Source organism: Lithobates pipiens, unplaced genomic scaffold (assembly GCF_037356315.1).
Source record: "Lithobates pipiens isolate NorthernLeopardFrog02 unplaced genomic scaffold, aLitPip1_a1.2 Scaffold_22, whole genome shotgun sequence".
Taxonomy (NCBI): Eukaryota; Metazoa; Chordata; class Amphibia; order Anura; family Ranidae; genus Lithobates; species Lithobates pipiens.
The window spans coordinates 325,872,732-325,892,253 of NW_027507784.1; the positions used below are offsets into that span (position 1 = coordinate 325,872,732).

Below are 19,522 nucleotides of genomic sequence, written 5' to 3' on the forward strand. Positions count from 1 at the left end.
TCCCGGTATGTATGAACCCTAAGCCCTTGTACACACGGTCGGAGATTCCGACAACCAAATCCGTTGGAGTAATTCCAACGGATTAATTCCGGAAGAGGTCCGGAAGTGATGTTGCATACACACGGTCGGACTAAGTTGTTGGAAAATCCGATTGTACATTTCGTTACGACAGGACTACGTTCAGGCTAGTAGCCAATAGCTTTGGTCTAGGAATTTGATCTGAGCATGCATGGCACCTTGTCCGTCGGAGTAGGCTACACATGATCGGAGTATGTCCGATCGGAGCATTTTGTTGGAAAATATTTCCGGCAAGTTGGAAAAGTTGGTCCTACGGATATTCCGACGGAAACAGTCCGATGCAGACCACACACAGTCGGAATATCCGACAAAAGCTCCGATCGGAAACATTCCGACGGAATCTCCGACCGTGTGTACAAGGGCTTAAAGTCCAGTAGGGAGATGGTGACCCATTTATTATGGTGTACAGACCTGGGAAGGAAAAATTTTAAGAAAGTCAAAGAAAGCCTATACTGAAAGAAATACTTAGACTAACATTGCTGGCTTTCTTTCTGAAAATGCCAACTGCCTGACTCTCTCTAGCCTCACTAACCCAGAACCGTGCTGGATATCTGAGTGAGCTCAAACCTCCCAATCTACATACGTGTCCCCTGCCAATCACTCTGAACATACTAGACTCAGCGGATCAACATAACAGTCAGGTAGGTCAGGCAACCAGCATTTTCGGTAAGATTGGTCAACAGTGGCAGTATCCATAACTCTTGTAAAGTGTAGCTGCGGGGGGGGGGGGGGGGGGAGAAAAGCACAGGGACTTCTCTTGCTGGCCTTCATCTGGAAATGCTAGTTGCCTCGTCTGGTTTCATATAGTTCGGCACCACTGTTCTTGAACATGGTGGCAGCTAATGGAAATCAGGGAGAAGCCAGAACTACTTACCTTTATCCTTCTGACTCACAAAGTACCATCAGCAACTGCTCTGGCAGGAAAGTCGTCCCCGGCATTGGAAAGTATGGCATGTCCAGGACAATTACTCCTCTGTGTTATCCTCTCCGCAGGTGTGTCCGGATTACAGATACAGGACTGAGCTACCTGTCCACTATGACATCACTCCGCAGCTTGTACCTCCGATGGTGCTGCCAGGTGAGGAGACGGACACAAGAGGACAGAACTCCCACCACCCTATGCAGGAAGGATGCTGTATATATGAGAGATGGTGGGAGGGATGGAGAAATTGCAGGAATGGATGGAGAGATTGCATGAATGGATGGATGGATGGAGAGAGGGAGAGATTGGAGGGATGGATGGATGGATTGTATGAATGAATGGATGGATGGAGGGAGGGAGGGAGGGAGAGAGAGATTGGAGGGATAGAGAGACTGGAAGGATGGAGGGAGGGAGAGATTGGATGGAGGAAGAAATTGGATGGATGGATGTATGGAGAGAGAGAATGGATGGAGGGAGGGAGAGGATGAATAGGGAGAGGAGAGAGATTGGATGAGTGGATGGATGCATGGGTGGAGAGATTGCATGGATGGATGCATGGAAAGGGGAGGGGGTTTGGATGGATACAGGAAGGGAGAGATCAAATTGATGGATAGAGAGAGAGAGAGATTAGTTGGGTGCATGGATGGATAGATGGAGGGAGGGGGGCATTGGATGGATGGATAGAAAGAGGGGGTGAAGGAAGGAGAGAGAAATTGCATGGATGGGTGGATGGATGGAGAGAGAGATTGGATGGATGGGAAGAGGGGGTGAGGGAATGAGAAAGAGATTGGATGGATGGAGATATTGGATGGATGGATGGGGAGAGGAGCAAGATTGGATAGATGGAGAGAGGGAGAGATTGGATGGATGGATGGATTGATTGTTTCGGAGAGCGAGAGATTGGATGGATGGATGGGGAGAGGAGAGAAGAGAGATTGGGTGAATGGATGGATGGATGGGGAGAGGAGAGAGATTGTGTGGATGGATGGATGGATGGATGGATGGGGAGAGGAGAGAGATTGTGTGGATGGATGGATGGGGAGAGGAGACAGATTGGATGGATTGATGGATGGATGGGGAGAGGAGAGAGATTGAATGGATGGATGGATGGATGAATGAGGAGAGAGAATGGATGGATGGATGGGGAGAGGAGAGAGATTGGAGAGAGGAAAAGATTGGATGGATGAATGGAGGAGGAGAGGAGAGAGATTGGGTTGATGGATGGATGGATATATGGGGAGTGGTGAGAGATTGGATGTATGGAGAGAGGGAGAGGAGAGAGCGTGGGTGGATGGATGGATGGATGGATGGGGAGAGGAGAGATTGGATGAATGGAGGAGGAGAGGAGAGACATTGGATGGATGAATGGAGGAGGAGAGGAGAGACATTGGATGGATGAATGGATGGGGAGAGGAGATTGGATGGATGGATGGAGGAGGAGAGGAGCGAGATTGGATGGATGGATGAGGAGGGGAGAGAGATTGAAGAGAGGAAGAGATTGGATGGATAAATGGATGGGGAGAGGAGAGATTGGATGTATGGAGGAGGAAAGAAGAGATTGGATGGATGGATGGAGGAGGAGAGGAGCGAGATTGGATGGATGGAGGAGGAGAAGAGAGAGATTGGATGGATGGAGGAGAGGAGAGATTGGATGGATGGATGGAGGAGGAGAGGAGCGAGATTGGATGGATGGAGGAGGAGAAGAGAGAGATTGGATGGATGGATGGAGGAGAGGAGAGATTGGATGGATGGATGGATGGATGGAGGAAAGGAGAGATTGGATGATGGATGGAGGAGGAGAGAGATCGGATGGATGGATGGAGGAGAGATTGGATGGATGGATGGATGGAGGAGGAGATGAGAGAGATTGGGGGGATGGATGGATGGATGGATGGGGGAGGAGAGAGATTGGATGGATGGAGGAGGAGAGGAAATTGGGTGGATGGATGGATGGATGGATGGGGAGAGGAGAGAGATTGGATAGATGGAGAGAGGGAGAGGATGGATGGATGGGGAGAGGAGAGAGATTGTATAGATGGGGAGAGGATGGATGGATGGGGAGAGGAGAGATTGGATGGATGGGGAGAGGAGAGAGATTGGGTGGATGGATGGAGGGATGGATGGATGGATGGGGAGCGGAGAGAGATTGTATAGATGGAGAGGGGAGAGGATGGATGGATGGGGAGAGGAGAGATTGTATAGATGGAGAGAGGGAGAGGATGGATGGATGGGGAGAGGAGAGAGATTGGGTGGATGGATGGATGGATGGATGGGGAGAGGAGAGAGATTGGATAGATGGGAGAGGGAGAGGATGGATGGATGGGGAGAGGAGAGAGATTGGGGGGATGGATGGATGGATGGGGGAGGAGAGAGATTGGATAGATGGAGAGAGGGAGAGGATGGATGGAGGGGAGGAGAGATTGTATAGATGGGAGAGGGAGAGGATGGATGGATGGGAGGGAGAGAGATTGGGTGGATGGATGGATGGGGAGAGGAGAGAGATTGGATAGATGGAGAGAGGGAGAGGATGGATGGATGGGGAGAGGAGAGAGATTGGGTGGATGGATGGATGGATGGATGGAGAGAGGAGAGAGATTGGATAGATGGAGAGAGGGAGAGGATGGATGGATGGGGAGAGGAGTGATTGTATAGATGGAGAGAGGGAGAGGATGGATGGATGGGGAGAGGAGAGAGATTGGGTGGATGGATGGATGGATGGATGGGGAGAGGAGAGAGTTGGATAGATGGAGAGAGGGAGAGGATGGGATGGATGGGGAAAGGAGAGAGATTGGGTGGATGGATGGATGGGGAGAGGAGAGAGATTGGATAGATGGAGAGAGGGAGAGGATGGGTGGATGGGGAGAGGAGAGAGATTGGGTGGATGGATGGATGGGGAGAGGAGAGAGATTGTATAGATGGAGAGAGGGAGAGGATGGATGGATGGGGAGAGGGAGAGAGATTGGGTGGATGGATGGATGGATGGATGGATGGGGAGAGGAGAGAGATTGGATAGATGGAGAGAGGGAGAGGATGGATGGATGGATGGATGGGGAGAGGAGAGATTGTATAGATGGAGAGAGGGGAGGATGGATGGATGGGGAGAGGAGAGAGATTGGGTGGATGGATGGATGGATGGATGGATGGGGAGAGGAGAGAGATTGGATAGATGGAGAGAGGGGGATGGATGGATGGATGGATGGGGAGAGGAGAGATTGTATAGATGGAGAGAGGGAGAGGATGGATGGATGGGGAGAGGAGAGAGATTGGGTGGATGGATGGATGGGAGAGGAGAGAGATTGGATAGATGGAGAGAGGGAGAGGATGGATGGATGGGGAGAGGAGAGAGATTGGGTGGATGGATGGATGGATGGATGGGGAGAGGAGAGAGATTGGATAGGATGGAGAGAGGGAGAGGATGGATGGATGGGGAGAGGAGAGAGATTGGGTGGATGGATGGATGGATGGATGGGGAGAGGAGAGAGATTGGATAGATGGAGAGAGGGAGAGGATGGATGGATGGATGGGGAGAGGAGAGATTGGATAGATGGAGAGAGGGAGAGGATGGATGGATGGGGAGAGGAGAGAGATTGGGTGGATGGATGGGGAGAGGAGAGATTGTATAGATGGAGAGAGGGAGAGGATGGATGGATGGGGAGAGGAGAGAGATTGGGTGGATGGATGGATGGATGGGGAGAGGAGAGAGATTGGGTGGATGGATGGATGGATGGATGGGGAGAGGAGAGAGATTGTATAGATGGAGAGAGGGAGAGGATGGATGGATGGGGAGAGGAGAGAGATTGGGTGGATGGATGGATGGATGGATAGGGAGAGGAGAGAGATTGGATAGATGGAGAGAGGGAGAGGATGGATGGATGGGGAGAGGAGAGATTGTATAGATGGAGAGAGGGAGAGGATGGATGGATGGGGAGAGGAGAGAGATTGGATAGATGGAGAGAGGGAGAGGATGGATGGATGGATGGGGAAAGGAGAGAGATTGGGTGGATGGATGGATGGATGGATGGATGGGGAGAGGAGAGAGATTGGATAGATGGAGAGAGGGAGAGGATGGATGGATGGATGGGGAAAGGAGAGAGATTGGGTGGATGGATGGATGGATGGATGGATGGGGAGAGGAGAGAGATTGGATAGATGGAGAGAGGGAGAGGATGGATGGATGGGGAGAGGAGAGAGATTGGGTGGATGGATGGATGGATGGGGAGAGGAGAGAGATTGTATAGATGGAGAGAGGGAGAGGATGGATGGATGGATGGGGAAAGGAGAGAGATTGGGTGGATGGATGGATGGATGGATGGATGGGGAGAGGAGAGAGATTGGATAGATGGAGAGAGGGAGAGGATGGATGGATGGGGAGAGGAGAGAGATTGGATAGATGGAGAGAGGGAGAGGATGGATGGATGGGGAGAGGAGAGATTGGATAGATGGAGAGAGGGAGAGGATGGATGGATGGGGAGAGGAGAGATTGTATAGATGGAGAGAGGGAGAGGATGGATGGATGGATGGGGAGAGGAGAGAGATTGGATAGATGGAGAGAGGGAGAGGATGGATGGATGGATGGGGAGAGGAGAGAGATTGGATAGATGGAGAGAGGGAGAGGATGGATGGATGGGGAGAGGAGAGAGATTGGATAGATGGAGAGAGGGAGAGGATGGATGGATGGAGGGATGGATGGGGAGAGGAGAGAGATTGTATAGATGGGGAGAGGATGGATGGATGGATGGATGGATGGATGGGGGAGAGGAGAGATTGTATAGATGGAGAGAGGGAGAGGATGGATGGATGGGGAGAGGAGAGAGATTGGATAGATGGAGAGAGGGAGAGGATGGATGGATGGGGAGAGGAGAGAGATTGGGTGGATGGATGGATGGATGGATGGATGGATGGGGAGAGGAGAGAGATTGGATAGATGGAGAGAGGGAGAGGATGGATGGTTTTGGACATTCATAAAAATAAAATGAAAGTACATCCATGATCCCGTGTTTTTCTTCATCCCCAGGTGCAGGATTTTGGTTTGAAGCATTTACTGTGTATGAAAAGTTTACGACTCTTATCTTTGGCCGGTGAGTAGCATCCGATGTTGTGTTGAATAAAGCAGATCTTTAGGTAATGGTTCATATAGATCATATATATGTGCCCCCCGTGTCTGTAGTTCTGTGTTACATCATAAACAGTACTGTGCAAATGTTTTAGGCAGGTGTGAAGAAATGCTGTAAATGAAGAATGCTTTCAGAAATAAGAAGTGTTAAATCGGAGTTCCACCCATTTAAAAGCAGCTACAAAAAGTGTAGCTGCTGACTTTTAACAATCAGACAGTCACCTGCCCCACGGTCCAGTGATGCGGGTGCAGGAAGCCTCACTCGTCTCCCCCTCCTCTCCGTGGCACCGGTGTGGCTTCACAGCCTGGCGCGCACTGTGCATGTGAGAGCCACGCTATGAATGGCCGGGCAATCCCCTAGGACCCGGGACATGTCCCAGAAGATTGCAGGGAGGGAGGGGTGAGAGGTGAACTTTCTTCTGGTGCTACAGAGTCCCGGGAGGAAGTGGGAGCTGGGTGCCCATAAAAACTGGGTACCCCCCCCCCACAAAAAAAATGACATGCCAAACGTGGCATGTCAGGGGGTCACCATCACCGGAAGTTCAATTTTTGGGTGGAACTCCGCTTTATTTGTTTGTTTTTATCAAGTAACAAAATGGAAAGTATGTGAACAGAAGAGAAATCCAAATCTAATCGATGTTTGGTGTGACCCCCCTTTGTGTTCAAGTCTACCTAGAAGAATTTATTTATTTTTTAAAGACAGTTTTTGAAGGAACTCAACAAGTACGTTGTTCCAAACTTCTTGGGGAACTAACCACGGATCTTCTGTAGATGTCGGCTGCCATAAATCCTCCTGTCTCTTCATGTAATCCCAGACAGACTCCATGATGTTGAGATCAAGGGTCTGTGGGGGCCAAACCATCACTTCCAGGATCGCCGTGCTGCGGGCACACACCGGCTTGTTATACTGACCACGTAATTTGAGCTCCGGGCAGAATAACACAACCACTTTGCGCACGTCATATGGCTAGATGGCGGGCAGGAAGTGGTTAATGACATTGGCTGTATGTTTGGGGTTGTTGTCCTGCTGCAAAATAAATTAGGGCCAATCACGCACCTCCCTTATGGATAAGTATCTGCCTGTATTTCTCATCATTGAGGACAACATTGATCCAAACGCAGCCCCAAACTTGCTAGGAACCTCCATCATGATTCACTGTTGCCGGATTCATTATTGTAGCGCGCTCCAGTCCTTCACCTCCAGTCTCCTGCTATCAGACCAGAGCGCCTGCTGCCATTTTTCTGGACCCCAGTTATTATGCTTTCATACATAGTTGAGTCACTTGGCCTTGTTTGCACATCGGAGTTATGGCTTTCTGGCTGCAATTCTTTCATGAAGACCACATCTGGCCAGATCTTTCCATATAGTAGATTGATGTACCTGGGTCCCATTGGTTTTCACCAGTTCTGTGCTGACGGCATTGCTGGACATCTTCTGATGACCAGCAATGGGAAGTAAGCATGATGTGTCTTTCATCTGCTACATTAGGTTTGCTTGGCCGACCACTGCGTCCACGGTCACTGCGTCCACGGTCACTGCGTCCACGGTCACTGCGTCCACGGTCACTGCGTCTACGGTCCTCAACGTTCCTGGATTCTTTGTGCTTCTTCAAAAGAGCTTGAACAACACACATCTTGAAATCCCAGTCTGCTTTGAACTCTTTAACAAGCAAAAGATTTCCCAGCACACTTACCACCAGCCTGTAAAACAACCAAATTGGCTCTAACAGTTTGCAATAAAACCAAAGCGTTTTTTTTTTCTTTTTGCACACATTTGCAAATATATGCATAAGCGGCAGTGCCCACGCCAAGGAACCTCTGTATATACTGCGGTCCTAATTCTAAGAGCCCTTTGCCCTCTTACACTGAGCAGCCCCGAGCGGCGGCGGTAAAATGCTGCTATTTTTAGCGGTGCTTTACTGTTGTTTTTGCGGCGCTTTTCGGCCGCTAGCGGGGTGCTTTTAACCCCCGCTAGCAGCCAAAAAAGGATTAAAACTGCCCGCAAAGTGCTTCTACAGGGGCGCTTTGCCGGCGGCTCGGTGGCACTGCCCATTGATCTCAATGGGCAGGGGCGCTTTAGGGGTGGTGAGTTCACCGCTCCTAATGCACTCCAAAGAAGCTGCTGGCAGGACTTTTTCTGATGCCCTGCCAGCGCACCTCGGGCTCTCACACTGGAGTGAATGGAGCCGCTGTTTTAGGGTGCTTTGTAGGCGCTATTTTTAATGCTAAAGGCTGCAAAGCGCCTCGGTGTGAAAGGGGTCTTAATTTCCAGAACCTCCACAATAGAAACACGTATAACAATAGAACCACTTCAGCCCTGGAAGGTCCTTAATGACCAGGCCATTTTATCGGCACTTCTACACATACAAAAATGTATGTTCTTTTTTTTACCGCAAATAGAGCTTTCTTTTGGTGGTATTTGATCACCTTGTACACAGTGTACACACAAACAGTATACAATCACACAGTACACTATTGGCTAAGAAGGTACTGGAGAGGTAGGGCAGCTATAATCTCAGGATTTTTAGACCAAAAGGATGTCGGCAAGGGACATTTCAGAAACACATGTAAAAAAAACACCGATTTTTTACATACTGTCCCTGGTTTTACTGAGGCTGGCAACCCTGATGGGGGCCCTCGGGTAGTGCCCGAGTGGCTGAATGGTCAGTCCGCCCCTGCTGACCTGTGACATGAAACTTTCTTCCACAATCTCACTACAGTGGTAGAGTTTGGCTGTTTCTCACCCAGTTTTAAGCCTCCTACACAGATTTTTCTGTTAATGACTGTGTTTCAAACTCCATACCTGCTTGGTATAATTGGTTAATCACACACCTGACTCCAGTCCTACAAAATCCCTGACAAGTGTGCAAGTTGTAAGAATTAATGCTGGTTGGAAGCCAAAGGGTGGTCACACCAAATCTTGAGTTGATTTAGATTTTTCTTCTGTTCACTCACTTTGCATTTTGTAAATTGATAAAATGAAACGATTAAAATATATATTTTTGAAAGCATTCTTACTTTACAGCATTTCTTCACACCTGCCAACATTTTTAGAGTGCTGTTAGAACCTTTTTTGCTATCTGTCACGTTGGGAAGGTTGTCCTTCAATTCCTGGCTCAAGATACAGCAGGAAGTAAGAGGAAATCTATCCTTTTTTGATGTTGCTAAAACAAGTCTCCTCATTGGAAGATTCCATTCACTTCCTGTTCTGGTGACAACCATAATATTTTGGGTTGCCTTTGACTCTCTGGTGATAATGGTCGCCAGTGTAAGTAGAGAGGGCAAATCTCCCCAGCAAGGAAAAAAACTGCAATAAATAATTGCCATTGGTTCTAAAAAAAATCTTGTGATTGCATAGCAATTGTGCCCTTTCCGCATGGATCAGGGAATGTTTCATAGTTAGTAAGGTTGAATAAAGACACCAGTCCATCCAATTCAACCTGAGTGAGTGTCTACCCATATCCCTGTACATTGCACACTCACATTGGTCCCTACCCTCAAGGAGCTCACAATCTTAGGTCCCCATTCATATACTAGGGCCAATGTTACTTTCACCAAGAATGCACTGCATCTGAGCATCAGGAAAATAGGGACTAAAACTAATGGTGGGTCCTTCCAATCAAGCATGGGCAAATTTCCAATCATCCATTATTCTTTGGGTGAAATCTGCTTGTTTCTGACTTAAAGGGGTTGTAAAGGTATTTCTTTTGTGCAGCTCGTTTTGCACAGAGTGGCCCCAAACCTGGTCTTCTGGGGTCCCTTGGCAGCTGTCTTCGCTCCCCCCGCAAGGAGTTCTTTCATTCATGCAAGCTCCCTTGCATGGTGAGAAGTGCTTGCGGGTGCGCTCCTGTGATACAGCCGGAGGCCATAGCCGCTCGCTGTATCACTCGGCCCCGCCCCCCCGGAGCGCCGCGTCATTGGATGTGATTGAAAGCAGCGCAGCCATTGGCTCGCGCTGCTGTCAATCCATCCACTGTAACCAATCAGCGGCCAGGCTGATCAGCGAAGAGGATGTCGGGTGCGAGCGCGGGATTTTCGAGGGGTCAGGTAAGTAAAAGAGGGGGGGGGCTGGGGGGCCGGCATTGTCTGATGTTTTTTTCACCTTAATGCATAGAATGCATTAAGGTGAAAACATTTTTACCTTTACAACCCCTTTAAGCAGACCATACATAGATCGGAATCCATGTATTGGTAGGCTGATTGTACCCAAGTATGGGCATGCTAACTGTACCCAAGACTGGCCAAATTTCAATCCATGTATGGGCAGGCTGATTGTACACAAGCATGGGCATGCTGATTGTACCCAAACCTGGCCAAATTTCGATTCCATTATGAGCAGGCTGATTGTACCCCACCAATCAACTTGGGTACAACCAGAATGTCAGATCTTTCATGTACTTTCTACCAGCAGCTATAGCCACTATTAGTAATCAATGTAACCTGACGGCCGAGAAGGTTCCCTGTGCCACCCCCCCCCCCGCTGGTAGAATACAATAGCCCTGCGGGAGGCTTTCCCCCATCAACACTGACTGACTGTGCTGATAGGGGAAATCGATCCATCAATGGATTGTCTCATTTTAGGGACAACCCTACACTTGAAAGTCTACAAAATAACAAAGAAAGTAGGAAGCACCAGCCTAGTGCTGCACTATCCCACGCACCATTTAGTACTTGACAAACAAATATACTCACAAACCATGTAAGAAATACAGAGTATCAATGCATGCATCAACTTCCAGCTCACTCTGTCCACTCAGCGCATCCCAGACCTTGGGAAAACACCACCAGTATCCTAGTTGGCTTACGCGTTTCAAGGGAAGGGTTTGGCACTGAGGAAGAGGGCACTTCCCTCGAAACACATAAGCCAGCTAGCATCCTGGTGGTGTTCTCCCATGGTCAGGAGTGTGTTGATTGGACAGAGCAACCTGGAAGATGTTTGCTTTGATACACTGTGAGTATATTTATTTGTGGATTACTAATAAATGGTGTGTGGGACAATGCACTAGGCGGGTGCACCCTCCTTTGTTTATTTGTAGAGTGCTATCGGGACTTGCCCAGTCCCAGGAGGGCAGCAAGGCGGTGTCGGTGTGACTTTGACCTGTGTGGTGAAGCAGATGCTCATGAAGAACTGGCACCCAATTATCACACTCATGCACAGGAGTTGTTTTGTTTTGGCTACACTTGGACAGTTCTAGGAGCCATGCTAACATAAAAAATACTCTGCTGTTGTTTCAGGTTGCCCATTGTTGACAACCACTGGCCTTTCGGGCCTCGTTCAGCTACAAGATCTGGAAGAATTGGAACTCACCAACTGCCCAGGTGCCACACCTGAACTCTTCAAGTATTTCTCCCAGCACCTGCCCCGCTGTGTTGTGATCGAATAAGATGCAGGAGCTGAAATTTCGAACCGTATCCTCCGAACCATTCCCAGCACTGACCATCTGATCGGAGACTTTGGCAGTAGGGGTGGTGGGCTAACACAGCCGAACCATCGAATTGTTGACAAGCAGGGAGAGCAAGATCCTGGGAGATACTTTAAACTCCGGTTTGTGAAGACCTCATTCCATGTTCTGAAGAAAAAAAAGGGTTGTATATTTCCCACGCCTCATCTCTTGTCTTCTCTGTCGTGGACTGTTATGAAACTCACAAGTAGAGCCGACTCCCATCTGATAAAAAAAAAAAAAAAACATCAGCGTACTCTACAAGGATTCTATGGTGTGAGGTTGAGTCCAGCGCATTGTGGAATGTTGCTTCAAGTTCAGTGGTGGTCCTTCATGTTTTGGTTCCTAATGCTTCAGAAGATTATTATCTTAGATAGTCTGTTCCAGAGCATTCATTGATTCTGGTTTTTGTTGATGTCCTAAGTTTGGAGCCATTACAGGTGACAAGATTTAAAGAAGAAGAACAAGGAAATATATGAAGAAGAGGCACTGGCATTTATGGATGTGTTTCTTAGAAAGTAGGAAAAGGTTGAAGAGGGTTTTGCATGGCTGTAGAAAAAGTCTTATGGCTTGTATCAAGATGGAGGGATTAAGTCGATTCATAGAAACCCATCCTATAACACAGTCCCGTTTAGACTGTTTTACACCTTTGTCAACCCATTCTCCCTTACGGTGTAAACATTTCAGCATTTGACCATTGCTTCTAGCTCAGAATTTCTATATTTTTCCTATAGGCGTAAACCTCACAATAGCTTTCTTGGCATGAGTGCAGTCATGCTGTTTATAAGGTGGTGGTAGGCAACTTGAGAACGCTGGTTTGTTGTGGCCAACATGAGGAAAGATGAAGAAATGCATTGTTGCATCACGTTCAGGTACAGATTACCTACCATGACACTGGTCAGTCATGAGTTGCCTTGGATGGTCATCCTTTAGTAGATGGATCAAAAATGAAGCCATCAAGCCTGAAACAAAGAGTAGGGTGGATTGAAAGACATGGTGGGACCATTGACCAGAACATCTCCAGGAGGAAACCGCCTTGTACATACCTTTGCTTCGACAGAGAGGATTCCTTCCTCTCTTGTACATCTTCCCGGCTTGCCCTAGTGCCTGTACATTACTGCTTGTGCTCACTTCACTGCGACCAGAAGATGGAGGACATTTTGAATTGCATTACGTCCATCCATGGCCTGTGCCCTCAGCTTACCAGGGAGAAGCAGTGTGGTTTCTTTCTTTTTTTCTTTTTTTTACGGCGTTTGTGATTTTGACGCCATTTGTCCCAGTTTTACAGGAACTGTGAGATGTCACACAACGATGTGATAGTTTTAAGGATGCTTCAGGGGTAAAAGGCTGTCTTCAACCAAATCTGATATGTCAGTTTTGTGTAGTTGCTGGCAAGGTGAACCCTTTCTATCTCTGAGGGACTCCAACGTTGAGATATTTTCTCAACTTAAGCAACTATTACAAAGCCAAATAATGACATGTGCCCTCGGTAGATTTTCAGTAATAAAGAAAGAACGATAATTGGTGGATTCAACTGTGAGAAATTGACACCTTTATTGTGGGAGGGCATTGAGACCCAAACACCTGCGAGGGATCTCTTGCTATTGGAGTCTCCAGGAGATCTAAGACACGAGTGAACAACTCCATGAACCAATGTCTACACAAAACTAAGAAGTCAGCTTTGGGTGATGGCCTTCAAGATACAATCAGATCATCCTTCATTGTCCCTTCTTGTATACCTATTTCTGTCCATCTCTTCCAGAAGGTCTCTTTTATCTATTGATCTTCTCCTCTCCTTTTCTCTCTCATGTAACATGATGAATCTCTATGTACGTGTCCCATGATCTCTCTACCTTGCATGTTTCTTTCCTTTTGTCTCTTTTTCAACTCTTTCCACTTCTGGAGAGCACCGTCTTTGGAACAATTTTGTGCTGTTTTCTCACCATGCTTTAAATATAATAAAATATATCACTCTTTAAAGTTTTCATCCAGAGAAAAAAAAAACTGTTTTTGCTTCAGTGTATTGTTTCTTCCCAACTCTAGGGACAACAGAAATGTGGGCAGATATGGGAGGATCAGTCAATGAAATGCCATTATTCCAGCAAAGTGTAATTAACTATTTGTATTTATTATCTAGAGCAATGGTCTCCAAACTGTGTCTCAGGGCCAGATCTGACTCTTTGCTTGCTTTTATCCGACCCTTGGGGCATTATTCCCTCAACTGTCTGCAACAGTGGGGCATAGTTCCTTACACTTACACTAACAATGGGGCACTTTTCCTCCCACTGATACCAACAATGGGGCACTGTTCCTCCACTGACACCATCTTTGGGGCACTATTCCTCCTACTGACACCATCTTTGGGGCACTATTCCTCCCACTGACACCAATGATGGAGCACTATTCCTCCCACTGACACCAACGATTGGGGTACTACCACACCCACTGACACCAACGATGGGGTACTACCACACCCACTGACACCAACGATGGGGTACTACCACACCCACTGACACCAACGATGGGGTACTACCACACCCACTGACACCAATGATGGAGCACTATTCCTCCCACTGACACCAACGATTGGGTACTACCACACCCACTGACACCAATGATGGGGCACTAATCCTCCCACCAATATCAATGATGGGGCATTATTCCTTCCACAGACACCAACTATGGGGCACTATTACACGCACTGGCAACAATGATGGGGCACTGTTCCTCCCACTGACACCAACAATGGGGCACTGTGCCTCCCACTGACACCAATGACGGGGCACAGTTCCTCCCACTGACACCAACGCTGGGGCACTGTTTTCCACACTGACAACAATGATGGAGCACAGTTTCTCCCACCGACACCAACCATAGGGCAATTTTCCTCCCACTGACTCCAATGATGGGGCGCCGTTCCTCCCATTGGCACCAATGATGGGGCACTACTATACCCACTAACACAAATGATGGGGCATTATTCCTCCCACTGATACCAACAATGAGAGGGGGGCTATTACAACCACTGATACCAATGATGATGCACTATTCCTCCTACTGACATCAATGGTGGGGCACTACTAAGCCCACTGACACCAATGATGGGGCACTATTCCTCCCACTAATACCAACAATGGGGCATTGTATACTACCACTGATGCCAGGACATTTTCTTCTTCCACTGGTCACAGTCCGGTCCCTCCAAAGTTTGGAGAACAGTAAACTAGCCCTTTGTTTAGAATGTTTGGAGGCCTCTGATCTAGAGAAGAGGTTCTCTATGAATGCAAAGGAATATTGTGATTGTGCCTGGTTTAATTGGAACATGTTCTTTGAGGATTTGCATATGTGGTACTATAAGGTCTATATCTGGGCACACTTGACCTTCATAAAGCCCATTTTGTAGCTATACTACCAGCCTCCACTCTTTTGAGAAGGCTTTCCACAAGATTTTTGAGGGTGTCTCTGGAAATTTGTGCCCAAAAGAGCTAATGTGAGCTCAGAAGACCTGGCTCACAATCTGAATTCAAATGATTTCCAGAGTTATTCAATGGGGTGTTCAATATGGTTGAAACATAAAATAATTAAGCTACCAAGAGACATTTTTATTTTATTTTTTTGCTACAAGAATAGGTCCAGGACATTTGAAAGAGCCTCCATAACCTTCAGGCACTATTTAAAGTCCATTGCAACTATCAAAAATACCCAAACCTTCTTGTTTATATAATCTTGGATTTTTTAAATACAAAAACTTTACATAAACCTGCCACTGCCAACATAGCATGTGCTCAACGACTAAGAACAATACAAAAAGAAAGTAATCCGGGGGTATAAAACCACCTTCATTTTGCCTTCCAAACATTTTGCCAAAATGGCAACATTTCACTGAATTCTCCTAATTATCTGTGCTATTTTGGGTAAATAAACATCATCCCTACCATACAGCAATAAAAGGGTCTCACATTGTATTTGAGCATAGCTTGTCCGTTGCGGGCCCTAGAACAGCCATTCTTAACCAGGGTTTCATGGAGCCCTAGGTTTCCTCCAGACGTTGCTACGGTTTCCTTGAGCTGTAGCTGACTGACCTCTGATTTGGGGGTGCCTGCAAAGTTTCAGGTCCAATGTCACTTGGCAGAGCCAGCTGAAAGACATCAATGATCTTTTCAGCTGTTTGGAAGGGCGGTATACTGACCATTAATGCAAGACGGGCATTCTTCCCACTGACCAGCAATGTAAAGTACATTCTTCCCACTGACAATCAATGTAAGGGGAATTCTTCCCACCGATCACCAATGTAAGGAGCATTCTTCCCACTGATCACCAATGTAAGGACCATTCTTCCCACTGATCACCAATGTAAGGACCATTCTTCCCACTGATCACCAATGTAAGGACCATTCTTCCCACTGATCACCAATGTAAGGACCATTCTTCCCACTGATCACCAATGTAAGGGGCATTCATCCCACTGATCACCAATGTAAGGGGCATTCATCCCACTGATCACCAATGTAGAGGGCATTCATCCCACTGATCACCAATGTAAGGGGCATTCATCCCACTGATCACCAATGTAAGGGGCATTCTTCCCACTGATCACCAATGTAAGGGGCATTCCTCCCACTGATCACCAATGTAAGGAGCATTCTTCCCACTGATCACCAATGTAAGGAGCATTCTTCCCACTGATCACCAATGTAAGGGGCATTCTTCCCACTGATCACCAATGTAAGGACCATTCTTCCCACTGATCACCAATGTAAGGGGCATTCATCCCACTGATCACCAATGTAAGGGGCATTCATCCCACTGATCACCAATGTAGAGGGCATTCATCCCACTGATCACCAATGTAAGGGGCATTCTTCCCACTGATCACCAATGTAAGGGGCATTCTTCCCACTGATAACCAATGTAAGGGGCATTCATCCCACTGATCACCAATGTAAGGAGCATTCTTCCCACTGATCACCAATGTAAGGGGTATTCTTCCCACTGATCACCAATGTAAGGGGCATTCATCCCACTGATCACCAATGTAAGGGGCATTCTTCCCACTGATCACCAATGTAAGGGGCATTCTTCCCACTGATCACCAATGTAAGGGGCATTCTTCCCACTGATCACCAATGTAAGGGGCATTCATCCCACTGATCACCAATGTAAGGGGCATTCATCCCACTGATCACCAATGTAGAGGGCATTCATCCCACTGATCACCAATGTAAGGGGCATTCTTCCCACTGATCACCAATGTAAGGGGCATTCTTCCCACTGATCACCAATGTAAGGGGCATTCATCCCACTGATCACCAATGTAAGGAGCATTCTTCCCACTGATCACCAATGTAATGGGCATTCATCCCACTGATCACCAATGTAGAGGGCATTCATCCCACTGATCACCAATGTAAGGGGCATTCTTCCCACTGATCACCAATGTAAGGGGCATTCTTCCCACTGATCACCAATGTAAGGGGCATTCTTCCTACTGACCACCAATGTAAGGGGCATTCTTCCTACTGACCCTCAATAAATTATATTTAGCAGGGGTTCTCTGAGACCTGAAAACTATTCCAAGGGTTCCTCTGGGGTTGAGAAAAGAAGCCCTAGAACAGCGATGGTGAAACTTGGCACTCCAGATGTTTTGGAACTACATTTCCCATGATGCTCAACTACACTGCGGAGTGCAAGAACATCATGGGAAATGTAGTTCAAAAACATCTGGGGTGCCAAGGTGCGCCATCACTGCCCTAGAAGATGCCATATAATGCGGCGATCTGTATAGGGAGCCATTTAGCATTTTACTTGTTTTTGGTTGCAGCAATCCTGTAGCAAAGAGAATTCTACTGTGAACTCTATGTTTTGGTCATGGCTAGTGGGAGGCAAATGTTCCTAACAAGCCGGTGTTCTGATATATATCGTCCGGCCATCTAGAAGTGTCGCCCCATACTGCGCAGGCGCAGTGCTTACGCAGTACGGAGCAGGAGATTCATAAAATCTCTGAAGATGAACGGCGCCTGCACCGTGAGTCGAGGTGCAAGCCCCACCATCCAAGTGGACATAGGGCTGCACATAATAGAGGGCCCCTCGCGGGCTCACTTCACTCGCCACGCTTCGGGCACGGCCTCGCTGCGCTCGGCTCTTTTTATTCTAACTCTATATCCACTTGGATGGTGGGGCTAGAACCTGGATTCACGGCGCAGGCACCGTTCATCTTCGGCTATTTTTGGAATGTGGGTGTCCTGTGTACTGCGCATGCGCAGTACACAGCGGACACTATCCAATGGGGGACATTATATGATAGGACACCGGCAAGGGTGGTGTCTGAACGGACTTCATTACAGCATGAACATGCCAGAAACAGGAGTGAAAATGCTCCAGTACTCCTCTAACTGTATCACTTACCATAGGTGCAAATTAAAACCTTGCACAACATTGGTAAAAATATCACAACCTCCCACATCATGTATGCTGAGCTGAGAAAAAGGTAGAATTTTCAGTTATGTAACAACAGCTATCATGATATATATGTCTGAAGTGTGGAACTCAGTTATGTGGAAAGAAAAAAAGTCACCAGCACGCCGATGAGATTCTCACACATTTATTTGTGGAACGTCACATTAGTCAAATAGAGCGTCAACACCCCTTTGTGTGCCTTCTGCAGACCTCCTGATATCCGGTACTTCCTGGTATAAGTGGACCTTGTAACCTTCTCCCCTTATTACCAACGTTTCTAAGTCCCTGACCCAGAACAACTATGCAGATCAGGAGTTTTCGCTTCTCTGGTGAAACTAATTTACTGCATTAGCATCATTGCTGTGCAAGTAACATTTTCAGAATTTGGTCTTCAATGGCAGCCTGCATATACACTATATTGCCAAAAGTATTGGGACAACCCTCCAAATCATTAGATTCAGGTGTTCCAATCACCCCCATGTCCACAGGTGTATAAAAAAAATAAAAAGCAAGTGCCTAGGCATGCAGACTGCTTCTACAAACATTTGTGAAAGAATGGGCTGCGCTCAGGAGCTCAATGAGTTCAAGTGTGGTACCGTGATAGGTTGCCACCTGTGCAATAAGTCAGTCCATCTGTGAAATTTCCTTGCTACTAAATATTCCATGGTCAACTGTTAGCCCTTGTACACACGGTCGGAGAATCTGTCGGAATGAGTCTTATCGGACCGTGTCGTCAGATAATCCGACTGTGTGTGGTATGCATCGGACTGATTCTGTCCGAATCTCTGTCCGATCCAATTTTCCAACATGTTGGAAATATTTCCCGACCAACTGGGCCGGACGGACCTAATCCGATCATGTGTAGAGCATTTTCATCGGACCAAGTGCCACGCATGCTCAGATCAAATTCCTACATCAAAGCTATTGGCTACTAGCCTGAATGTAGTCCCATCGTAACGAAATTACGTCATCACGTTCTGAAAGATCGGATTTTTCGCCAACTTGGCCCAACCGTGTGTATGCAACAGTTTCGGATAAGATCCGACGGACAAAATCCGATGGGCAAAATCCGACGGATTTGGTTGGCAAAATCTCCAACCGTGTGTACAGGGGCTTAGTGGTATTATGACAAGGTGGACGCAACTGGGAACAACTGCAACCCAGCCACAATTTGTTGTAGGCCACATAAAATGGGGTCAGCGCATGCTGAAGCTCACAGTGCGCAGAGGTCGCCAATTATCTGCAGAGTCAATAGCTACAGACCTCCAAACTTGTGCTAATCTGAAGGCCACACAAACAGTGCTTAGAGATCTTCATGGAATGGGATTCCATGGCTAAGCAGCTCCATCCAAGCCTTACATCACCAAGTGCAATGCAAAGTGTCAGATGAAGTGGTGTAAAGCACATCGCCACTGGACTCTAGAGCAGTGGAGACGTGTTCCCTGGAGTGATGAATCATGTTTCTCTGTCTGGCAATCTGATGGATGTGTCTGGGTTCGGCAGTTGCCAGGA

General features: G+C 47.4%; 1 protein-coding gene across 2 annotated transcripts in view; it reads left to right on the forward strand.

Moving 5' to 3' along the window:
- The window catches only part of FBXL16 (F-box and leucine rich repeat protein 16), a 110,385-nt gene extending 96,844 nt beyond the window's left edge, over positions 1–13,541 (forward strand). For both annotated transcript variants that reach the window (XM_077449559.1, XM_077449558.1), the window contains exons 4-6: positions 1,072–1,156; positions 6,015–6,078; positions 11,349–13,541. In XM_077449559.1, coding sequence (XP_077305685.1) covers positions 1,072–1,156; positions 6,015–6,078; positions 11,349–11,497 — 298 coding nt within the window. In that variant the 3' untranslated portion in view covers positions 11,498–13,541. The remainder of the gene's footprint in view (positions 1–1,071; positions 1,157–6,014; positions 6,079–11,348) is intronic.
- Positions 13,542–19,522: the final 5,981 nt, after the last annotated feature.